The sequence below is a fragment of the Coturnix japonica genome, chromosome 3 (genome assembly GCF_054131305.1).
Source record: "Coturnix japonica strain WE chromosome 3, WE-NBRP24, whole genome shotgun sequence".
In the NCBI taxonomy this organism is placed as follows: domain Eukaryota; kingdom Metazoa; phylum Chordata; class Aves; order Galliformes; family Phasianidae; genus Coturnix; species Coturnix japonica.
The window spans coordinates 4,998,037-5,021,469 of NC_140665.1; the positions used below are offsets into that span (position 1 = coordinate 4,998,037).

General features: G+C 40.9%; 1 protein-coding gene across 1 annotated transcript in view; it reads right to left on the bottom strand.

Annotated features, from left to right (window-relative positions):
* Positions 1-2,060: 2,060 nt before the first annotated feature.
* PCSK2 (proprotein convertase subtilisin/kexin type 2) overlaps positions 2,061-23,433 on the bottom strand; it is a 91,309-nt gene continuing 69,936 nt past the window's right edge. The window contains exons 7-12 of the mRNA XM_015856543.3: positions 21,623-21,711; positions 20,083-20,258; positions 10,394-10,609; positions 9,041-9,141; positions 6,638-6,865; positions 2,061-4,342 (exon numbers count right to left, since the gene is read on the bottom strand). Coding sequence (XP_015712029.1) covers positions 3,856-4,342; positions 6,638-6,865; positions 9,041-9,141; positions 10,394-10,609; positions 20,083-20,258; positions 21,623-21,711 — 1,297 coding nt within the window. The 3' untranslated portion in view covers positions 2,061-3,855. The remainder of the gene's footprint in view (positions 4,343-6,637; positions 6,866-9,040; positions 9,142-10,393; positions 10,610-20,082; positions 20,259-21,622; positions 21,712-23,433) is intronic.

The following is a 23,433-nucleotide window of genomic DNA, read 5'->3' on the forward strand; positions in this document are numbered from 1 at the left end:
ATTCAAAACACTCCTCATTTTGTTTGTTTCTTTTTTCTCATTGCTTATTTCCTTGGCTTGTAGCATTGTGCAGAGTTTGATGCTTCCATGTGATCCTGTTGCATCCCAGTCACTTGCATTTGCTAATGTAGAGCACTATCTAAAATAAGGCCTGAATTCTGTAATGCTCTCTGAGCTGCCAGCCACAACTATGGCAGCAGACAGTGGATAGATTCTCATATTTCTTTAAACATATAGGAAAACAATAGAGAAAAAACACTAGGAAGTTATTGTTCATAATGACAATGATGCCATGTGTAGTAAATCTTGTGATTTATGGATTATATCCACTGCTTTAAATGCAGACTGTCAAACACCAACGCTGAGGTGTAGCAATGATATATGTGTGAGCATTTATTCAAGAAAGCCTGGAATAAGACAGATTACTACAGATGCATTGTCACCTCAGTGATGAGAAGAACTAGATGAGGAGACTTCCAGCTGTCTTCTACTGCTGCAGGAGGGGTAAGAAATTGCAGCTGTTGCTATTTTAAAACCAAACATACGCTGCACTGTGGGGCTATGTGTGCTTAAAACCTACTCAAAAAACATGGGTGGCAGGTAGAGGGAAATAATAGGGTTTTTTTTTTTTTTTTGTGGATCTAAGTGTTCTAAATAGCAGAGAAAATTACTGCTGTGGTAGATCCTATTATTTCCTCAGGGCCAGAACTGCCACTATGTATGAAACACAGTGCAAAAATGTCAATGTCTTCCTTCTTGAAGGAATCCTTCCCCACTGATAGCAGCAGGTCAGCAATCACACATCTGCAGAGCTTCCCTTGGAGCCACTGGGTTTGAGCCATGAAAGCAGTGCCCAAGGCTCTTTCCAGCCTGCATCCTTAATTTTCTCTGTCCCATCCTGACACAAAATTATCACTAAGCCTACTGCTCTTCTGTTCCTGCCCACTCTTGCAGGATCGTGTTTGTTTTCTCAGTAACCAAGGTGGGATATTGATTTCCTTATCAGTATGAAAGGCAGGAGGGTAGGAAGTCACCCCACTGGCAGCACAGTGTCTCCCGTGTATTGTCAGATAAGCAATGCTGATAAGACCTGCCAATTTACAACAGCTTTTTATTTAACTTGGGTTATAAAACATCACCACAGCCCTTTGGTTAAACATTATTCACCTGTTTCAAGAGTGTCAATTTCCCCCTTATTATAAACTCTAACAAATTAACTTTATTTCCCATTAGCAATATCATAAAAACTGGCTCTAACTTGACGTCTTTCTCAGTGATTCCCCTGGTGCAAAAATGCTGAAGAATCTGAAGTAGATCTCTATATTGCACATACATGTAGCTTTAGATGTGCCCATATGAAAACTCACTATAGTACATGATAAAATATCAGGAAAATATGATCAGTCATAGCATTTTGCTGCTAAATAAGTTATTTAATGACTGAACAGAATTGCAGAATTACATGTATGCAATAGAAAGGGATGTACACATTCATTTAAGATTTTCACATGGACTTATTCCACATTCCAGAAGCCCATGAATATCTTCCAATTTTATCTGTTTCTTTCAACACACATGCACAAAAGGTAATGAGGTGCATGTATGTGTTATATACATTACATACCATTTGTACTCTTTAGATAGCGATAAGCAGATGTATTTAACATACTCTGAGCATACATATTGTATGTAACATAGAGAAGTACTACAGGGGTGTTCTATGCCCTTAGACTTACAAGAAGATGCATAAATACAAAAGTTCTTCCCTCTGGTATGCATATGCTGCTCTTTCTGTGCCTTCCCTGAACACCTCATGCTGTCAGTGTAGGCCCTTCAAGTACGTCTATCTTGTCCTTGGCTTAATTCTTAAATCTGCAGGTTAAACACAGCTGATGCTGTAATATATCTGAACAAATAACCAAGAGTGCTTTAAAAACAGAAAACACACAGGGGGCTGGTTCTTGTCCTTCTGACACCTGTGTTATCCAAATGTGACCCTGTCTCTGAATAGCATGAGGCTCCTTGCCCGGGGTTCACAATGTAATTCACATAGACTTTGATTAGGTTTAGCTCTTTATTTTGCATTTATATCTGGAAAGGAAAGAACAGGCCTGATGGAAGGACAGAAGATGGATATTCACTTGGAGTAACAAGAAATTATACATTCTTAAGTGAAACGTAGACACCATATAACCTTTGGGTTACATTTTTAATGTATTAGATAAATATTTGCTTACTATGTATCTGCCACTGCACACCTGATTAGCCAGGAAAATTCTTAGTAAAACACCTTAGATGAATACTCTTTATTTTAAAAATACATAATAAAACTCTGAAACTAGTCACTGCTAAAAGAGTGGATCTCTAAGCAGTGGATCTTGGATCTGCAGACACCATAAGCATCTGTTTAACATCAGTGCTTCAGTAGGTCTGCTGCTGTTACTGTGTGCCTAAGTACTTGCAGAATCAAGACCCTTTATTTCTCAGAGGTTCAGTTTGGGCTCTCACACATGAGAACCTGTAGTGGTTGTTACCTTGAGGAGTCCACACAGAGGAGCGTGATGCAGCTACAGCCAGAGCAGACCCCAAGGCAGGAAAGACTGTTGTGAAAGGTGAAGATGGGACTGACACCAAAAGCAAGAATTACTGACAAATCTTCCCAAATGCACTATATTTTATTTTCCGAAGAAGGCCAACGTTGCATTACACATAAGTTACATAGGCATATTTTTTTCTCCTTAAATATATTTGTATAACACAAAAATAACAGATCTCTATTTTTAAAAGTGAAATTTGAATTAAAATGGTTTGGGGACTCGAGCTGCATTTTTCATATTTCCCACAGCAATTTGCTGACAGCCAGGCTGAAAACCCCAGAAAACAGGGGTCTGAGATTGGAAATGCTGACATGGCTGCATCTTCTGCTGCTGTATTATAGAGCGTTAAGTACAGAGGTGGGCAGATGCACTTTGGCACACAGGCTGCAAGGAATCCTACAGATCATTCCCTACATACTCATACGACTGTAAGATGATAAACTGATTTAAATTGCCAACATTAAAAAGAAATTAAACAAACCTGAAATTTGTGCTTCTAGAATGCCCTGACTCTTTGCAATGCACTTCCCTTTATCACCTGGCTCTAGCATTGCCTTGCCTTTCCAGTTGCATGCTTGTTGCAGAACCATTCTGTGGCTGAAGTGTTAAAGGGTATATTGTCTAAGTGTATATACTAAAGAAAACTCTAAAACTGGTTTACTGAAAATTGGACTGATAATTTTTCATCATCTCTGAATCATCTCTTTTTCTAGGGTCAAGTGCTTATTTCTGTTGAACTCAGTGGGAAAAGTCCCACAGAAGACCATGATTCCAAAGAAGCTGTTAGACATTCAAAGACCTCTCCAGCCAACCTCTTTGTAAATTCCGTCTCTCACAATAATTGTTTAAAATGCACCCATTATCATCAACAGCCAATATTAAAATTCACTCTTTTTTTTTTTTTTTTTTTTTTTTTTTTTAATACAAACAACAGTAACCACAAAAATATGAAGGGAATAGCTACAAGCATGTTTACAGGTATTACCTATTTGTATGACACAAAAGAAAAATCACTTACAGTCACAAACTGTACACAGAATTTGGTGGGGGACAATATATTTGTGGTTTAGAGTAAAAAAAAAAAGATTGCTTTGGTGGTGATTAAAATAATTATTGACAACATATGAATTTAAAATCAAGAAAGTGATAATTTGGCTACAGAGACAATCATTGTTATATGTCTAACACAGAGGTTTGGATAGTAGAAAGGTGAATAGAAGGATCTGGGAAAGGAAAGACACTGTCATGCAGAACAGCTCTAGTTCTTTCTCAGTATACTCTTCAGGCTTCTCTCCACTGCTTCATCTAACTCTTCTTCCAGCTCTTCCTTCTTGGACATGGCCAGTTTGGACTGATAATCTTTTACTATTTGGTCTATGTATGGTGCGCTCTGAGTCCCGTGCAGCATCAGTGTCCACTCCTTCAGCACACCCCTCTGCGGCACACCGCCAACAAACCCAATCTCTAGAACCCAGGTGCCTCGGGGGTCTTCTCCCCACGTGTGTGTGGTCATGAAAGGCCATTTGTCAAAACCCACCTTGGAGTCATCATCCCTTGGCCGTCGGCTCAGTAGGATGGACTTCGTTCCCATTGGTGAGGTCATGTTGATGTTGAGGTCTCCTCGCCGAGTTGAGTTCACAGTTATAACTGCTTGGACGTGTTCAAGGTAGCGAACAAAATTCTCCTTCCCATCACAAGCATCAGTTGTAAGTGTGAGGACCAGCTTGCCACTGGGTGGTATCTTTCTGTAGGTCAAAAGAAAATTGAGCAAATTAAAAGGACATATACAGCACTTATTCTAAAACCACTTCTTATTGATCCCCTTGAGAAAAAAACTGTATTGTTTTCCTTATTAACAAGTGGAAATGTAAGGAAATAATAGATGCAAACCCAGACAGAAATAAAACATTCTCTTTGTAGAAAATGAAAGTAGAACCCTAATTTGAAAATACATTATGAAATGTACACCTACATAACAAGAGAAAGAATACTATTAAGAAGTACATAACTGCTATTTAAGAAACGTTAACATTTACTTAATAGCTGCCTCTACTTCTCACTTCTATTATTGGGTATTTGCATAATAATGTGTGTTTTCAGTTAAAGAGCCATGAGTAGTCAGTCACCTCAAAAGACAGCAGCAAACCACTCTTTTTTTGCTGCACAAAAATTCAGTGCAGCAGTTTTCAAGTCCGTATCCTTGCTGTGATTCAGAAACTAACACAAATAATAAACCTTGTCTCAGCTCCAAGAAAATCACTGGTTTTGAGCTGATCTGGAACAGGAGTGCTCAGGAAGGAAGCACAATTGTTTGCTGAGCTGCCAACCACTCTTGCATTCACAGTACTATTGCACCCCACGCAGCTGAGGAAACCTGGGGAAGCATTAACACTGGCCAGGTTTGCCCCCAGCATGCTCTGCAGAGAAGGTTGCACCCAGCACCTTCCCAGCACTCGCAGTCCTGCTCAGGACCTAGGTTTTGCAGTGAAATAAGGAAGTGTGTCCATTTCAAGGGGCACTGACCACGCTGTAAGTAGAACGCCTTCTCTCCAAAAGAAATGTGAGTGTAAATCCAAACTTTCCTTTGGCTTCTAAAATAGCACATTCTTCAGAGAGCAGCGAAAGTGTTTTATTCAAGCCTAACTTCCTTCTTCCTGAGATGAGCTCCAAGTATTGTTCAGTACATTACTAATATCAGCTCAGCCCTGTCTCTCTCCTCCTTTCCTAGAGGGTTGATTTCTTGGGAATGCTTGCAGAGTAAAAACACATTTGTGCCTAGATCCTCAAGGCATTCAAACACTTACCTTGAACAGACTAATTTTTTTTTCAGCATGCAGAAGCTGGTATAACATAAACATTATACAGCTGAAGTATCTGAACACTTCAGTCTGATTCCCTTGAGATGCGTTTTGTGTCCCTCAGCACAAGGCAAATGCACCACTACATGGCAGCTAGAGGTGAAGGACATCATCTCACGGTTGCTTTCTGCTTGAAATTTCTCTGCATGGGAAGCATCAGAAACAAAGCAATCTGACTTGTTATCATCTGATACCGACTAACAATGCTTTGCCATGCTTATATCTCCAGCAGTGAATAAGGGAGGACATTACAGTGTGAGTGTACTCTATCAGAACCAAAATATGGCATCCTGTTTCCTCTAACGGGTAATGCTGCTGTGGTACACACCCCCGTTCCACTCCTGTCTACCTAAGTATGTAGGGAAAATAGATATACACATATATGTACATATTTACATATAGAATAAATCTAACAAATGTTGGTACTGCAAGATCAAACTGGAAAAACAAGCAGAAGAACAGTAGAAATTTCATTAGCAAGAAACCCTGAATCCTGCAAATGCAATTGCATCTGGATGATGGGAGCAAACTTAGTCTTTGCCTGGTTGAGCTACTTACTAGGGCAGTATATTGAATTAATTTCTTCTTGCGACAGAAAAATGACGCTTTCAAAAATGGCACCGAAATGTCAAATTCCAAATGTTAAAGACATAAATTGGCCATCATTAGGTTAGTTTTTCAATAATTAAATTGATTGATAGCTGTTGTAGTCAAGTAGTATTAATTCACTTTTTGACTCATTCACTTTAGCACGCAAAGGTAATCAGAAAATAATTTGACAACCTAGCCTGCAATTAGTGACTTGAAGAACATAAACCAAACACAATTAAATGCTGTAACATTCAAACTGAATGTCTGGTACCTATAGATGACTGTTTATTCTGGAGATAAATTTATCTGCTAGCATAGGTCAGCAAGACTTGGCTGAGAAGTATTTAATGTGGCAGCAATTTGGGCAGTTTATGGGGCAAGCCTCTCAGGTTTCAGTCACGCACAAGTTCTGTATTCGCACAAACTTTGGTGCAAACATACTTGCATGCCCTTATGAGAAATGGACGCTGCTGTTAACTCTTCTGGTGTTCATTATGCGTTCATTATGTTTCTCAGCTTATTGAGTTCTTTGTTTGCGTGCCTGTTATCTCTTTAATGACTGAAGAAGCAAAACACATATATTGGACTTACTCAGGTTCCTGTATTGACCCTCCAACGCAGTGGAATCGCTCGGGAACGGTCTTCCAATCTTTTGCCATCTTAACCATTGCTCCTGCATCCAGGACACCATAGCCGAACAAATGATTGAATTCCAGCCCAACACCATTCCTACGCCACCGATGAACTTCGTCATGAAGCTGGTTCCTTTTGGAGGTGAGAACTGTCAGATGCTGCATGTCTCTCCAGGTCAGATCAGAGCTGTGCACGAGTAATGGGGAGAAAAACAGACAAACAGTACAGACTTTTCCCATGGATACTAAAAAAAATAATGTAAGTGTGAGCTGGTGAGCTCTAAGAAACAAGCTATTGGTCACTTCAGCAGACTGTGAATGTGGATATATGGGCTGTGGGTGGCTGCAGGTTTGCATTGTGAGGTACAGTACAGCTTTATCACCCATAATCTGCTAGCACAGATAGATGCAGTAAAGGAACATTTGTCTAAATTCTGTTATCATTTTTCATCATCAGCTCTTGTCCTCCTAGCTTTGCAGTGATTATGATGTCAGGAAGGGCACTTATAAGTTATTATTCTGGAAGACTTAGAACTGATGTCTAATTCTACATAACTGAAGCTATTCCATTTGTTTTATGATGAACTCTTTCAACATTATAATATGTCTGATTCAAACAATCAACCCAAAAAGGATCTGTTTTTCAGCTTTCTGTGACCCAACTAACGCATGTACGCATGCTGAATGTACACGAGAATAACCAATTACTTTCATTTTTTCATGAGATAGCAGAAAGCCAAAGATCAATTGCAGTATGCATACTGAAAACTTTTAAGAGCTGCTATGTCTTAGAACGGAACATCCCATCTTGCAGATTAGCTTGTTTTTAGAGACATGTCAAATGTATATGAGCTAAGAGACACACTACAGGCAAGAGCAGCCAGCATGGTTAAATTGCTAGCCATTCCTCTGAAGGCAAGTGTTACCCATCCAGAGAAATTCTGCCCAGCAGAAGTTTACTGCAGCCAGAGTGGAAGGAGACAATGACAGTTCTTTCTTTCTTTCTTTCTCAGCAAAGGCTGGAGAACCAGCTGAAGACCAACAGGATTAGTCTAATTTTTACTCACAACAGTTTGGCAAGATTTATTACACACCTCACATGCAGCCCAAATAAAGTGTAATGATTATTGTTACTGCGAAATTAGGACTGTGGTCCAAGTTAAATGTGCAAAACATGGTCAGAAAATTCATTAAATTTTTATACTTTTATAGCCATATTAATTTATTACTTTGTGGCTGTCCCACTGAACAAATCTGATATTGGAAGGATTGATCGTCCAAAGTTAAGATACTTGGCATGTTTGTTTGACACACATAAAACTTGAAAAATGAGAATTGGTCCAAGTCGTGCTCTGAGCACAATAATCATTTCTCCATTGATGATATAAATTTTGTCTCCTCTGCTAAATCTTCATTCTTCTATGTACTGTCAAAGAGAACTATGTACATAGTGTTAAACTCATGTTAAATTACAGCAACTGAAGCTGTATAGCTGAGCAAATGCTTTTTCACTTCATGAAACAGTTTAACACAAAGGTAATAGATGGTGTAGATTATGGCAAGGAAAACTTTTACTGGTCATTAGAAAAGAAGATAATGTGGCAAGATGTACTAGAGGTCTCTCTCCAGTGTTATAAGTAGCACGAAGAAGGTAAATAGACATTGGATATTTGCTCTTCCACATAACACAACAATTATACAGCACAAAAGCAGAGTACCAGACATGGGATAAGGGAGGACAAAAGAAGCAATCCACACCACTGCCAACAAATATTATTACTGTGGAATTGATTGACACTGGACGATACAGATGCCAAATCACTGACAAGCTGAAAAAGAGTCGGACATATGCTAGGAAGAGAACTCTGCCTGCGGCTGTTAAAAGGGATAGGCTGACTGCTCCCTCCATCCCCAAACAACCGATTACCCGAGCTGCTTAAGTGAAAGATCGCTCTTAATCCCTTCTTGTTACTCAATCCCATAAGTATTTTTCACTGTGAACAGGTTGTGGGACAAGGTGAACTCTGATCTGATACTACAGGTTCATTATTTTGCTTTCGTAAGCTGGGCACTCCCACAAAATATGTGGAGAAATGAAGTAACCTCTCCCTCAAATAGTGCTGGGAAGACGAATCCATGGGTATAAAGGACACATAGAGTGCAAATCAATCAAAATACGGCTTGTGGTTTTGGCAAGACCGTAGCTCCCCCTGAAAGTCACCAGCCATGTCTTTACTGTATCCATCAGCGCGTCAGCTGCTCATCCTGCTCCTTCCAGCAGGATGTGCTCATACAAGGAACATTACACAAACCCCAGGCCCACTCCTCTCCAGAGCTCTCAAGGAATGTCTTAACAGCATACTTAGCCTCCAGGGCCAAGGCGAACACTCCTGCTGCTTCAGGGGCAGCTGCAGATGTTCCTGAGTGACGCAGGGTGCAGTTGCCGTACAAGTCTGTTGTGGCCTGCAATTATATTAGATTTAATTAATGAAATGAATTGTTCCATTTTCCTTGCAGCTGCAGACATATAAAAATATAAAAAGTGGAGTTTGTGCCTTTGCTCTTCAGAGTAATTGTGTATCTGTTCCCAGGATCGGTCTCCTTTAGAAGTGTGTATGAATTTAAAAGTGTTAGGGGCTATAGTTATAGAAGGTAGAGCAAGAGCAAGTTACGATGTATGAAAGCATTGTTCACTACCACTTATAATTCAAACTTATACAGACAACATTTATCTCCTATAAGCAGAGTTTAACCAAAGGCCTTAAATTTCCTTATGGTTGTCACGAGGGTTGGAAACTAGAATTGTTAACAGTACTGAGATTTCTAAGATTTATACAACTCCAAAGCCAAGATAGGCTGCAGTCCTTCATGCAAACCTAAGGAAAACCTTAGAATTGCATTTCATGGTGATAGTTACAAAGGTGTCACTTCAGCTGACACCAGCACAGTGCTGAAACCAAGACAGAAACCAGTATTTTTCTATCTGCTATCACACACAGGCATTTAGGATGCTACCTAAAATGAATGAAGTCTTTGGAGCCTGAGATTTAGTTAAGGAAAATGTATAATGGCTTTTGGCAAGGGCAGACCTTGAGTTACTACACCACAGTTTTCCCCTCTGTGAACCAGACTACATACCAGCTAGTCTGGAGGTGCTGGAGAGCAGTATCAGTACATTGGAAGGGAATCCCAGCTAGACTATAACATAAACCACGTATTTTCCACTAGTAAGTATGACCCTGTAAAGGACTTGAGTATACGTGACTGTATCTCTGAGGGTAATCTGAACATCCACATTTCATCTACAGGCAACTGAATGTCTGTCTGCCCTGTGCAGCTTCTAGAACAGCAGAAATCTGGTTAGTGACTGCTCTGCCAGAATAATTAAGGATGATTTCAGATGTCAACCCCTTTCATTTAGCTTTAAACAGAAGCCTTTTGTCATACTGCCTTCTAGAAAGAGAGCAATTGAACTTCTAATTCTGGTTTCTGATAAAGGAAAGCACAAAATATATGAATCTCTAAGATATGGAAGATCACTGCTTTTCTCAGTGTTAATTCCACATCTCCTCAGCTGACAGCTTTGGCACAATCACATGCTGCTGATGAGGAAATATCCACCTCAACAAAGAACCATCTGGAGCTCCAAAGCAGTCAGAGTTGTAATGGGAGTGCAAAAAGACAGCAGCAACACCACAATAATATCTGGACTCACCACACCAGCCTCCGGGTTTCTCTTCCTCCCATTACTGAATGTGGAGGCTAAGGTTGAAGAACAGCTTTCATCATACAGAGCTGTCCGTCCATCATTTATTGCAGAATTGATGGAGATTGTCCACATACTTGATGCATAACCATCACAGTTGCAGTCATCATAGCTGCCCCCATCTCCAGAGGCCCAGACGTAGATGCTTCCTTTTCCTCCCCGGCCCTGTAAAAGGGGGGAAAAAAAGGGTTAAATTTACAAATAGAAAACAGCACCTATGCTCAACAGCAGATGTAATTATGAAACTAAGAATCTCTAAAGGAGAAAACTGATCCAAACAAAATATACGTCAGCTGTAAGCTGAAATAAAATGGGCTTCTGCAGGTTATTAAATCTGGTTAACTGGCAGCCACAGCCAACTGTGCAACTTCGTGCACATGGAGCGTTTCCATTTATCTCCTGTTTTGCTTGATGCCCTGAAGGCTTCTGTGCCAGATGCTAAGACGTTTTATAGATTCATTAGTGCTTATGTCAAGGTCTAAATGCTATAACGAAGGTGTTCTTTTAAAAGTGATATAGGTCATCTCAGACACTGGCTTTGTAAGATCTAATTAGGTTTGGGTGAGGACTACAAACTCTGGAAATCTGGCACCTTTTTCCTCTCAATAGATTTTCTCTGTAAGTATCACTGACACAAAGCTGTTCTCTTCTGGCAAATCAGCTTCTATGATCGAGCAGAAAATAAGAAATCAAATGAATCATCTACAGAAAGATGGTCTACAAAACCACTGCAAAGTCCAGAGATGAAGGGGAGATACTGAAGCTACGATCTTCCTGTTAAAGGGATTTGTATCCTCTCCCACTTCCAGGTAAGCAAGGAGTGGGAAGGGATCACCTCCACTCCATCTCCTCATGCCATCTTAAGAATGGAAAAAGGTAAGACCTCAGAGCCTTGATGCTTGGAGGAAGATCAGTGCCACTGAAACCAAGCATGGATCTCCCGCTGATTCCAGCACAGCCACAATTTCTCTGTATTTAGTCTAATTTACTGGACTTATTTAGTCCAGTATTTACTTCCAGCAGCATCACAAGGGTGCAAGGCCTCCATTAACCACACTGATCGTGTGCGCTGGGCAGAAGATGACAAAAAATATTTTCTGGTCCCTTAATTGTCCAGCAAGAAATGGAAGTTAATTCATACGCAAACAAAGCAACTTGCAATGGCGTTTTAATAGGAACCTTTTCTGCAAAGAATTTAAATCAAATCTGAGCTCGCAGCAGTAGCTTCTATTTTTCATCATACCTCACTGAACAGAGCAACCTCATTATTTCAAGCATGTTAGAGAGTTGCATTATAATCCATTGAATTGCACAGCAGGTCTGCTGCCACTGGGGTGCGTAACACCTCAGGACAGAGATTTTCATAATTAAGATGATGACTATGAAATAAGCATACTGAAATCAGTCTGAGAACTCCTACCAAGATCTGAGATCAATCATTTTAGTTTTAAAGGAAGAGGATGCTGTTGTAAAAATACATAAAATCAAAATAACAAGCTTGTGCTCAGACTGCTGCTACCTGGGCTTTGGACTAATTTCCCAGGCGACAACACAAGCTTGCCGTCCTGCCCACATGCACCATCACACCACCTTGTCACCATCTGTGCCTTTTTGGATAGCCTCCGTGACAGCTAGAGCACCCGTCTGTCCCCAGAAGGCATGCTGCTGGTGCCAGGAACAGAATGTTTGGCATGTGTGAGCCTGTTCTTAAGCAAGTCTTTCCTTCCAGCCATTTTGAATGGAGATGAAACCCTTTATATTCATGTGAAAAATTCAGGGAAGTAGCCTGGTGCCAGGCAGTTAGACTCCACAGCATCCATTCGTTGTCAGGAAGCAGACTTTGCCCTGCGTGGCATCCACAAGTGTGGTGTAATGGTATTTAATGTTGTTGTTGTTTTCTTAAATTACCTTTTAATACTTTAATTCCTATTGCATTTCCCTTCCAGCCAGGACTGGAAAGAGGCAAATACTACTGGAACAAACTGATAGCTGCCCAAGTGCAAATTTGCAATGATGCCTGGGGCTTGTTTGCGCAGGCAAACTGCTCATTGACAGTCCTCAGGCATCACACCAAGTACCACGCAGAAATGTATGGCTTCAAATGAAGTGAATATTCATTTCTCTGGATGGTATTCATGTAAACCAGAAAAATCTCACTGGAGTCAACAAAGCATTGCATTTAAAGCCAACTGAAAGCTCCTATTTGCATCTCAGCTTTCTATGAACCTCAATAATTTCAGTGGTGTCGCTCAACTTAGGCTGCTGTAAGTTTAGGATGAAAAAAAGATTGGACAAGGTGATAGTAATAGGCACTAGAAACACCAGAGGGAGCCTGAATGAAGATTCAGGAATAAGAGGAAAGACTGCAAGACAAAAAGGTACATTTTAAAGAGTATCTTTTTTTCTCCAGAATCCTGCAGAAATCTGTTCATTTCCCCCCAAAAGCAATGCAGAGTTTCTGCACTTCTGAGCCATCTGAAGCCATAACTTGCACTCACAGCTGAAAATGGATCTCAGTGCACTGAGGAGAAGCCTAAAAGAGTCTCACCTCTCAAATCACACTAAGCAGAATGAAATCCTGAGAAAGGCTATATGCTCAGAAAGTCACAGACAGCTACTGAGAAGTTCTCTTGGCAGCAACAGCAGGTTTTCTATTTCCAGTGTTCTTCGTGAGATCTGCTACTGGCAAAAAATATCCCTGAGAAGCTTTACTATCCATTTTCTCAACTTCTAAAAGAGCATAATCCCAGCCTTGCAAAAGTGAGCAGGCAGGGAACTGCAGGCTAATCCATTTTATGAAACTTAAGGTACGCCTTGAACTCTTTTTCACTTTGTTATGGTGTTCATGCATCATGCTTGCTGGGCTACTGCCTAAGCCGGTATTCCGCTAAGCTTTGATTCCTGGATCACATTTTCCAGATATAAACTGGTGGTATTTGGCAAATAAATCTCCTTCAGCTTCCTCTGGCCATTCTTGTAAAGGCTGTCAGGTGTTCAGGTGAGTAACAGCTGAGCACCTAACACAGCTTGGCCTCTGCTTTAGCTCCTGTAATTCGCTCATTCCAGCCCAGACATCAAGGCTGCTAAAGGTGTCTCAGCACCTTCTATATAGTTTAATACCAATTTTTGTGCCTGCTATGATATGAGCTGTTTTTCCAGGAAAAGCAAAAGAAATCTACAGCTTTTTCAAGTCTTTGCCATTGAACTTGGCAATTTTTGGATAGGACTTGGCCAGTTACCACTCTTCATTATTTCTCACTTCCTCTTTAAAGAGAGCTTGTTTCTCTTTCAACAGCATCATCAGAGCTTTTGGCACTGAATTATTTGGAAACCCTCACCACATGTTTTGTAATTAACAATTGCATCCTTCAATAACATCTGGTAATTATCCTGTGAAGTGTGGTTTGCAGCCCAGGGCATGGTGTACCCAGAACACACTGCTCTGTTTGGAGGAGCTTTGCAGCACTGGAAATTTCCATCATTCTCTCCAGCTGGGGAACCCCAAGGCAAAGAATGAAGTGGAAGAGCTGCAGCACCATTTGCCTGCTGTTGTGACCTGGTGGATGCATTGGGCTGGGCTCTTCAGTCATCAAGGAGCCCTCTCCAGCTCTCCCTTGTGCAAGCAGCCCAGTTGTGTGGCTTAAGCCAGCTAGAGTCTGCAAAACCTCGGGACTGCCAAGCAGCTGCTGTGCCTTTTTGGTTGTTTTTTTTTTGCACTGCCAGGGTTTTCTGTAACCTGCCTGTTTTTACTTGCATCCCTGACCTGCTGCCAGCTAGCAGCCCATTGAGCCCTTGTTGACTTTGGTAGCTGGCTGACTGGTTCCTCCTAGCAGATTTCTAAAGCTACTTGGGTCAAGTAATAATTACCAGAGTATGTGAGACTTTGGTGCATGAGATTCTCAAAGAACTAAGCCCTGTAATTGTCAAGCCTGAACAAAATGCTTTATGTAACTTACTCCAGTCTTTATTAGGTCACAGAAGAATACTGAACTTCCATCCACCAACCCCCCAATTAATTGTGCAATTGTTAATACTTCCTTTCTCTAAAAATAGTGCTCGAGCTATTTTCTTTGCCTAAATTACTGTTGAAACTAGATAGGCTTCTGTTAGCCAAGAGAAATGAGTGGAAAAATACAGTTTTCGTGAAGAGAAGTAGCATTAGCTTTCAATGAGGGTTCAGCCCAGCAGGAAAATGTGAAGGGAGCTTGGAAAATGCCAAGAGAAAAGCTTCTATTTAAAAATAAATCTGCCTGCTCAAAATCAAACATTTCTTCTTTCTCTTCAAAATTTACTCTCTGACCTAAATTTGATCCATTTTACAAAAGCAAGAACTTGATGATCAATACAAAATAAGCAAAATCCATCAATTGAAATGCTCTGTCTCGGCCTAAACTAGCAGTTCCTTTTTGTTGGTTCCTGAACTGCATATCACAAGTGAGAACACATCGCTATAGCCCAACAGTTCTTCAGGTACAATTCTGATATTGGTAACATCTGTAAAAAAATCAATCCCATTGCTCTATGCTGGTCCAAGCTATTGCAGAACAGCAGTTTTCTACTCCTTGTGTGACAGACATCTGAATCTTTGTGAAGGGCAATATTTCACACTGACACAGGACCACATGGGGCCTTACAACAAGCCAAGGCCTTCAGCTGACCAAGGCATGCCTGAAGCAGCAGATATCACAACAGAAATCAATGAGATTTGGGATTACAGCTGTCCTGTCCCAAAAGACATGTATTCATTCTCTAAGCTGTGGCAGGAAAGCAGATGCTCACAGACTGATCTCCAAATCTAGATCTTGTTCATGGTGATGGGGCATGTATCCCATCACTAGGTTAGAAAAGCTATATATACTGTTTTACCAAAGCCTGATAGTATCCCACTCCAGCCAAATGGGGCAACATCAGAAAAGCTAACATATAACATACTCATGTGGGATCATAATTTGGTTTGATTTCTCTTAAATACGGAAGACAAGACTCGTAATTACAATGCATATTCCAGACACAATAGCAATATGACAGTAAAGGACCGTAGAGTTATAAAGAAGCTTGTAAGGCTTCCTTAGAAATGGAACAATCCGAAGGCAGCAATGTAATAAAATAATTTCCCTATCGTCACAGCTACTGAGCCAACAAAACAATGTTAGATGTAGCTGCATACACATTAATGATGTGCCAACATCAGCATATTTCAAACAGCAAGAATGCAATCTGCTTGGCCTTGGATTGAGGCAAAAGACAAACATTTCATTTTCTATGCTGCCTTTTCCTCTTCTACTGGTGAGCACAATTACAGAGCCATGATGAGACTATAAATTCTTAATATTGCTCCCTTGGCAATTTGCACTTATTTAGCATTTTCCTAGGTAGAACCATATTGTGGAAGCAACGTTTTCACCAACACAGGCACAAATGGATCATGTCTTATATATCCTGGATGAGCTGGCAAAGTCTCAAGAATTTGATTCAGTTCAAGAGCAACTCCTCGCAACCTCTTAATATAAAAGCCTATATCATAAAAATGCAATAGATAGAGACTAGCTTAGCTTGATTACTCTTTCTTTTTTTTCTTTCCTTTTTTCTTTTTTTAATATCTGCCTTAAATTCCAATTGCTGAAGCTGGAAATATTGAACTCATAAAACAGCAAGTAGGAAATGTTTACTGGATATTGCATTAAAGATGGGCTGTATCTGTAAAGCATGGGTGGAATTAGTTGTTGAACTAGTTACTTTTTTCTTACCTTACAGTTTAAGATGTCTGATAATATAATTCTGGTTGAAAGGTACCCATGAACAAAAGGTATATAAAGAGAACCCACGAACAAAAGGTACAACTAAGAGAGTTGTGCTACCACTGGGAAACCTTCTGTGCCTCCCTGTCCCTCCAAGTTGCACAGCCCCCAGAACAGGTAAGCACAGGTCAGACAAAGGATTCATAAAATCACACAGCATTGCTCTGTCCAGCCATACAAGAATGCTACTATGGGCTCACACCCCTTCTCTAAAATGGAAGTTCCTCTCAGCCATGATACAGCTGTTACTCAACACTGAGACGTTTATTCCCAAATCTACCATCACAGTTTCTGGCCCTGCTCTGCATTCTAGTTTGCAGCTCTGCACCTGAAATAATAACCTTCCATAGCTCACTGAAGAAATATATCTGTAAACATTCAATGCATTAGGGGCAATGCAACTGAGTGTATAAGAAGCCTGGTTGGTACAGGGGTAAGGTATTTCAGGACATCTAAAAAGACATTAGGTCAGTGACTTACTGAGCCTGTAAAGAAATACAACCCTTTTCTCCCCATATGCCACAATACGCTGCTGTCCACAATTGATGCCTAGAAGCCAGACAGTAACATTTCATTAAATAAATCCATTACAGCTCCTGGCAACTGTGTTTAAAGAAGGAGCAACAGAGCACATTCACCAGACAGAGCTGCATTTGTCCCTTAGCTCACTGCAGCTGCCCTAATGAATATGTGACTCAGGCACTGCCTAGCACAGGTTGCCTGTAACAGTAGGCAGCCAGCATCAGATACCTTGCAGCTCAAGGATGTTTGTGTACAAAACTAATTCAACCTCTACCCTCAATTGCCTGCTAATTCATCAGTGAGCTCATACATCTTTGCAATGCAACTGCCATTCAGTGACCTGGTCACACTGCTGACTACTGCCCCTGAACAAAAGTCCTGAGATAAGGCAGCAAAGAGCAGATTGTATGAAAAGCAAGTGGGGTTGTGGCCTAATAACAAAAAACAGCAAAATACTTTCTGATTACATGTATTACACTTGGTGATGAATGCATGGCTTCAAACCACACATATTCAGATTAGAAGTGTTATCATCATGTTACAGTTGTCAGGTGAGTGCTTACCCCAGGCAGCCCAGCAGCTCTGGAAGGCGAATGCCGAAGGACAAGACACCTCACTTAAGTTTGGGGAAGGATGAAACTCGTGTCTTTCCTGGAGATGAGTTCCCAAGTATGGTGGCAACAAGGCAAATGTTACCAGTGTTTTCCAGTTCAGTTAACACCATATTCCCTTTAAGAATTTAATCTCATTCCCAATTTCTACTTAGTTTATTGCCTTAGAGGCAAGGATATTAATCTTGCTCTGTGCAAGAGATCTTCCATTTCCTTCCAGGATATTTGAAAGTATTGCTTTTAGTTCAACAACACATTTTTATTCTTAGCATGTTGCTTCCTCCCTGCCAATATTTCAGGTTCATCACTAATTTATGAACCATCACTCTGGTGAGAATCAGCCCTAGACTGAGAAAAAGCATTCCTGCATTTATTTGTCTCAGTTTGTAAAGTATACTACTTTTCTCTTTAATAGGAAGTGTTGTCTTAAAAAATATATATATTCTGAAAAGTGAGGTTTACATCTGTACACATAGTAGTGAATTTGTGCGTAGATTGCAGACATAAGATAGGTAGAATTATATTATATCAAAGGCTTGTTAATCTTCCCTTACATGCAGGGAAGCCTGTAGTGGGTTTTTCAAAGCACCATGGAGAATTCCCAGCATCCACTGAAATAATGAAATGCCTTTGGGAAATCTGGCTCTCCATGAAAAGAAATCAGAACAAATTATATCCCCAAACCTTTCTGTGACAGGAAATGTAATGAACATAATTAGGCTAGATAAAGCTATGACCACAATGCAAAGGGAGTTATCTAGAGGGGAGCTATCTCTTCTTTCATGCATGTATTGCCAGGAGATATCTAGGATACTGCCACTATAAAATTAAGTGTAATTGTTCCTAGACAAGAGTATCTTCCTTAGGTACAATCCAGTACTATCCTTTCTGCCATCCAGTACCACAGATGCTGTTAGACAGAGCTGCTTTGGGCTCTTCTGTTCATTTCATGCCTTCTGATACAGTATGAGAGCAATCTTTCCCAGAGGGCAGCTCACCATCACCCTTCTCTCTCCTTAGCAAGCAGCCTAAGAGATCCCTGATCCCTTCTGACCCTCATACTGTAAAGTACTTCTTAATTAGACTAACAAACACATTTAAAGGGAGGGCATTAAAAAAGTTACATGACCAGACAATACAACAGAGGAGAAAAATCTCATATTCTCTTGTAAGCATTCAGAAAGGTGTAAAGTCAGCATAACTCCACAAAATAGAGTACATGATGACACAGCAGCAAGTTAATTGAAAGCTCTTTTAAGTATTAACCTGGGAAAAACAAAACAAATGAAACAAGCCAAAACCAATAACAACACAACAAACACTCCAAATTAAAACCTGCTTCTCTTGGGAGAGTGAAACACCTCCTTTTAGATTAGTTTGCATTACCTTTCCTAGGTTACTCATGCCTTTTCTGTTACTTCTTGACTGGTTTTGCATGGAAGTAGAACAACAAAAATGGGAAGAGTGGGAGATTATTTCTGCTCCATCCACTATTAATGGAAGGAAAAGCAAGTATCCAATTACAAATCAGGGTGTTGCTAAAATACAGCTGTGCTACATACGGAAGAAGGACTTTCCCCAAAACAGAAGTATTTAGGCAGTCAGTGACTCTTACAGTATGATGGAATTTGCTCACCTGATCCCCACTTGTTTCCAAATTCATGTGTAAGAGCATAAAGATATCCATAATTTATCTATTATAGGTGAAACATTAGGGATTCCAGTTTTGAGAAAGCTTTGGATGCTTTACCATGTACTACTGCAACAGATTTAATTTCAATGCCACAAAACATGGTAAACTGTTCGCAGAGAGGTGGCAATGAAGAGTGGGTGAATCTGGCACAAGTAAGAGGAAGAAGTAATTTGGATTGAAAATGAGTAATTGCAGAGCTCCCACACAAAACCACCCCAGATGTTCTGAGCAATTTCAAATCATCTCATTATCTAGAGTCAACAGGAGAAGTAGCCTTAATCCCTGCAGCACCAGGAATAACTGTGGTTGGCACACCTGAATGACACCAAAGAGGAGATGGAGCTATAAATACATACATATATATACATACATATGTATATATATTGTTTTGAACCAGATTGTCTTCTTTCTGAGCTGTTGCACACATTTTACCTGACTTCACAATAAAGTACAGCTTTTACTGGGATGATACTGAGTGTCTTTGAAAGAGGTGAAAGGATAGAAATAAAACAAGGAGGGTCTTGGTCGAGACTATTACTCCACAGACAGTGGTGATACAATTACAGCTGCAATGAAGACCATGAGAGTGACCTTAAAGACACAGTAAATTCAAAATGACAATTAAACTGGCAGCACATCAAAAAAGACAATGTGACATCAGTAGTATAGCTGGCATCTTTTAGGTTAGGGAACATTTACAGGGCTCTGGAGCCAGGATGTGTTCAGGCTTTTCCATTTTGGATGTGATGGCAAATAAAAAAGCCTATGCAAGCTGAACAGAGATAAAAAGAGCTCCATGCAAGAGAGCACAGTATCCTGAGACTACATGATTAAAAAATGAAAGCCAAGATATTGCAGAGAAAACATCAACAGAATCCACTGAAAGCTGAGACAATTTACATAATTGCACTGTGTTCTGCAACACCTACTACATATATCTAAGCTCCTAGTTCTAATGCAAGTGTGTACATAACCCCCTGTCCCAGTACCTCAATTATTTAATAGGATTGTTACCTTGTTCACGCCATCTGCCATTGCTTGTAGTGTTAGCTCTCTAGGTCCATCCACAGTCTTTCCATTATCAGTTGGTCCCCAGCTGGCACTGTAGATATCTATGACCTGAGGCATATGACTGATAGAGGAAGCCTCAATAATATCTGTCATGAATGGCTGGTCGAGCATCCGAATACCTGTGGATTTAATCAGCATAAACATGAACTATATATATCTATCACCTAGCAGAAGATGAAAGCTCAACACCTGGGTAACTCCCCCACACCTATTAGCAATTTTGGTCACTCAGCAGTTCTACACCTGTCATACATTTTGCATCAGAGTGTGCTTACCCAGCAGGATGCAAGTACTTTAATACCCAGTCACAGCAAGGTGGTGTGGCCCAGAAAGAAAAAAAAACACAAACACTTAAATGCTTTCTAAGTACACAGTATCATTAATCTGCTATTTGAAAACACCCTTACAACATTCGTATTAAGCAATCTCAGTATTTTATAATGATCAAATTATATTAAAATTAGGGAGATCATATTTTTAATATAGGAATTGAGTTAGAGTTTCAGTGATATGATCCAAGGATATGTCAATGTTATAAAACCTCAGAGCACTGTCCCAAAGCAAGGCAGAGTGTAGGACAGAGGCAGTGCAAGCCTTTACATCTATCATATTCCCCTACACAGGACAGTGGTGCTGAAAGCCAAAATCTGGGCCTTTGGATGAGACCTGAGCAGCCAGGGACACATTCCAGATCTCATTATGGCCTTGAGTTGAAGTTTGGTGTTTTTCTCAACAGCTTCAGAACAGAGATGTGGCAGAAGTCAGCACAGTATGAATGTCAGTGGGAGCCTGATTTGGAAGCCAGTGCTTTTGCTGTATGCAATACAAATACGTGTGCCAAACAGAAAGCTAGAAAGAATGGTATTTGAAGAACTGACCCAAGTTGGGCATTACTGGCCTGCTAATTTAGGCTAGAACCTATAAAATGAATCTCAGTGACTGCGAAATTCCCCGATGTGCTCCTAAAATGCAGGTCTGCACTGAGAGCACAGAATTAATGACTGATCCCAGGGAAGTGAGGGACAACAGGCAGAGCAGAGATATCTGGTTTGACTCCAGGGCAAAAAAACAAAACAAACAAAAAAAAAAAAAACAAAAAAAAGAGGTAAAAGAAACAAAGCACAAAATTCTCCAGATCCTTGCTTACCAATTTCTAATTCCACCTGCAAACACGCCTTTGTATTGGTAGAGGACTATCAGCTCCTATTAATTTTCCACTGACCACACGGTGGTGCTGCAGGAGCACACTGTCTTCATACAGGAAAACAACATTCCCCCACATCACTGGGGATCTTGCTACAGAGCAGGCAAATCTGAAAGGCTGCTTGTCTCCAGAAAAGGCCTTCAGCTTTCGATTTTTAAACAAGCAGCTTGATGCAGTAGATTATACTACGAATAAAGATGAGGTCCTGCTAAATTCCCATGTCTCAGCTCACAGTCCTCTAAAAGTGATTGCCAGAATGTACATTGCATGAAACTGTACCTGCCACCTTGGAGCTGTACGCGACTCCCACGCCACAGATGTTGTTGTTGGCAGCTGCAGACACCTCTCCTGCACATCGGGTCCCGTGGCTACAGGGGGGAAAAACAGAGACACCATGTTACCCCCAGCTAACGCAGTGGTCACTCTGCACGTGCTGGATCAAAGAGCATCACCCTGGTCCTGCCTTTGCTTCTTTGTGGTCAGGGTCCAGCACTTGCAAAACCCGTGGCAAACTTGAATGCGGCACTAGGATACTTGTTTGAGTTCATTCCATCCTGAAGCAGCAAATATCAATTTGCCCTCTGCAGCGTGAATGACGCTTGCTCTGAGGTTACCACAGAGACCTTCATTTAGCTGTGAAGTTACTCAGCCCATTTCAACTCTACCTGTCGAACAGCTTCTGCCTGGTGACCAGCTACTAGACAGCAGAACCATTCCTGGAAACAACAGTGTAAAACTAAGATTAACACCAATCCCTGCATTTTTGCAACCAGGCCATTTGACTCCTATTACTTTGAGCCCCACAAATACATTTTGCTCCTCAAGCACATATCAAGAGCATATCTGTCCACAAAGAATGCTATGGAAAGAGACAGTGCAGTATCAAGCTGGAGTAGCAGAAGAAAACTACAAGTCACATTCCTTGGCAGCAGAGCTTAGGCCAGGGCATCCATCCCTTCCAGTGCTCAGCTGCCAGGAGAGCCACAAGCTGGCACAGAGCTGCAGCTATCAGTGCCCAGATAGCCTGCAGTCAGCTTGAATGTGAGATGCCTCTGCTGTGCCACCGAAGTCCAGGTTCAGCCTGACACACAGCATTTCAAGAACACTCAGCATCTCTGAAGTGCTTTACAGCACTTAGCGCAGACCCTGCTGCTGCTGGTGGCTGTAAGGCAGACTTGCAGGAAGGCAGATCACATTTTTCTTCCTCTTAATTCACCACAGAAATTAAACCGCAGAGAAGATAGAGAAGGGCAATATTATCTCGTTCTAAAACAAAGAGCAGAGATAGCAGAGAAACAAGTGAAACCTATGCTGCTGTCAGTTTGGTTTCCTTTAAGATGCGTCAATACCAATCTTTTCCGCCACTCACATCCATCCACACTGCGTTCCAGCTGGCATTGCTCCTACAGCATGCTAAGGACCCATGCAATTAGCAGTGCTGTCTTCTGGAGGCTGTGGAGAGTCCCAGACGAACCATTCCCAGGGGCAGCAGGATTGTTTTGTTTTAATCATCTTTTTTTTTTCTCCCTCTGTTCTTTTTAAGCACCTCTGGCAAAGGTGAGTGTAAAATTAATCAAGGGGTGAGAAGGAACACATTTTTTTTATTGCCTGACTCAGAAGAGTATATTTTTCAAGGTAGCCTCCAGAAAGAAAATGACTGCTCTCAAATGCACACAGTGCCGTGATCATGAAAGAGCAAAGACCACAGGCAAGTTCCTTTTAAACAGGGAGCAGAGAGGTGAGTGGTGAGGACTTCTTCAGCTGCTGGAGAGATTTCTTTCAACAACCAAGCAGGCTTTCCCTTGTGCCCTTGTTCAAGGAGCTGTGAGGAAACACACCGTTGCTAGGCATTCGTTATCTGGTGGCCTATGGGGCCAGATACAAGTCACACAGCTTTGTTAAAAAATTGCCTTGACTGAGGCTGGGGTGCAAAAACAATTAAATAATATGGGTGGTACCGTCAGGTGGACGGAGAAAATAGGATTATTGGAAGGTCCTCTCCTCTTCCTCCCCTCCACACTGACTCAGAAGGCAGCAAGAAGCTTTGTTCCAGCAGTTTGGGGTTCAGGTAATGTGCTGCTGAATGGAGG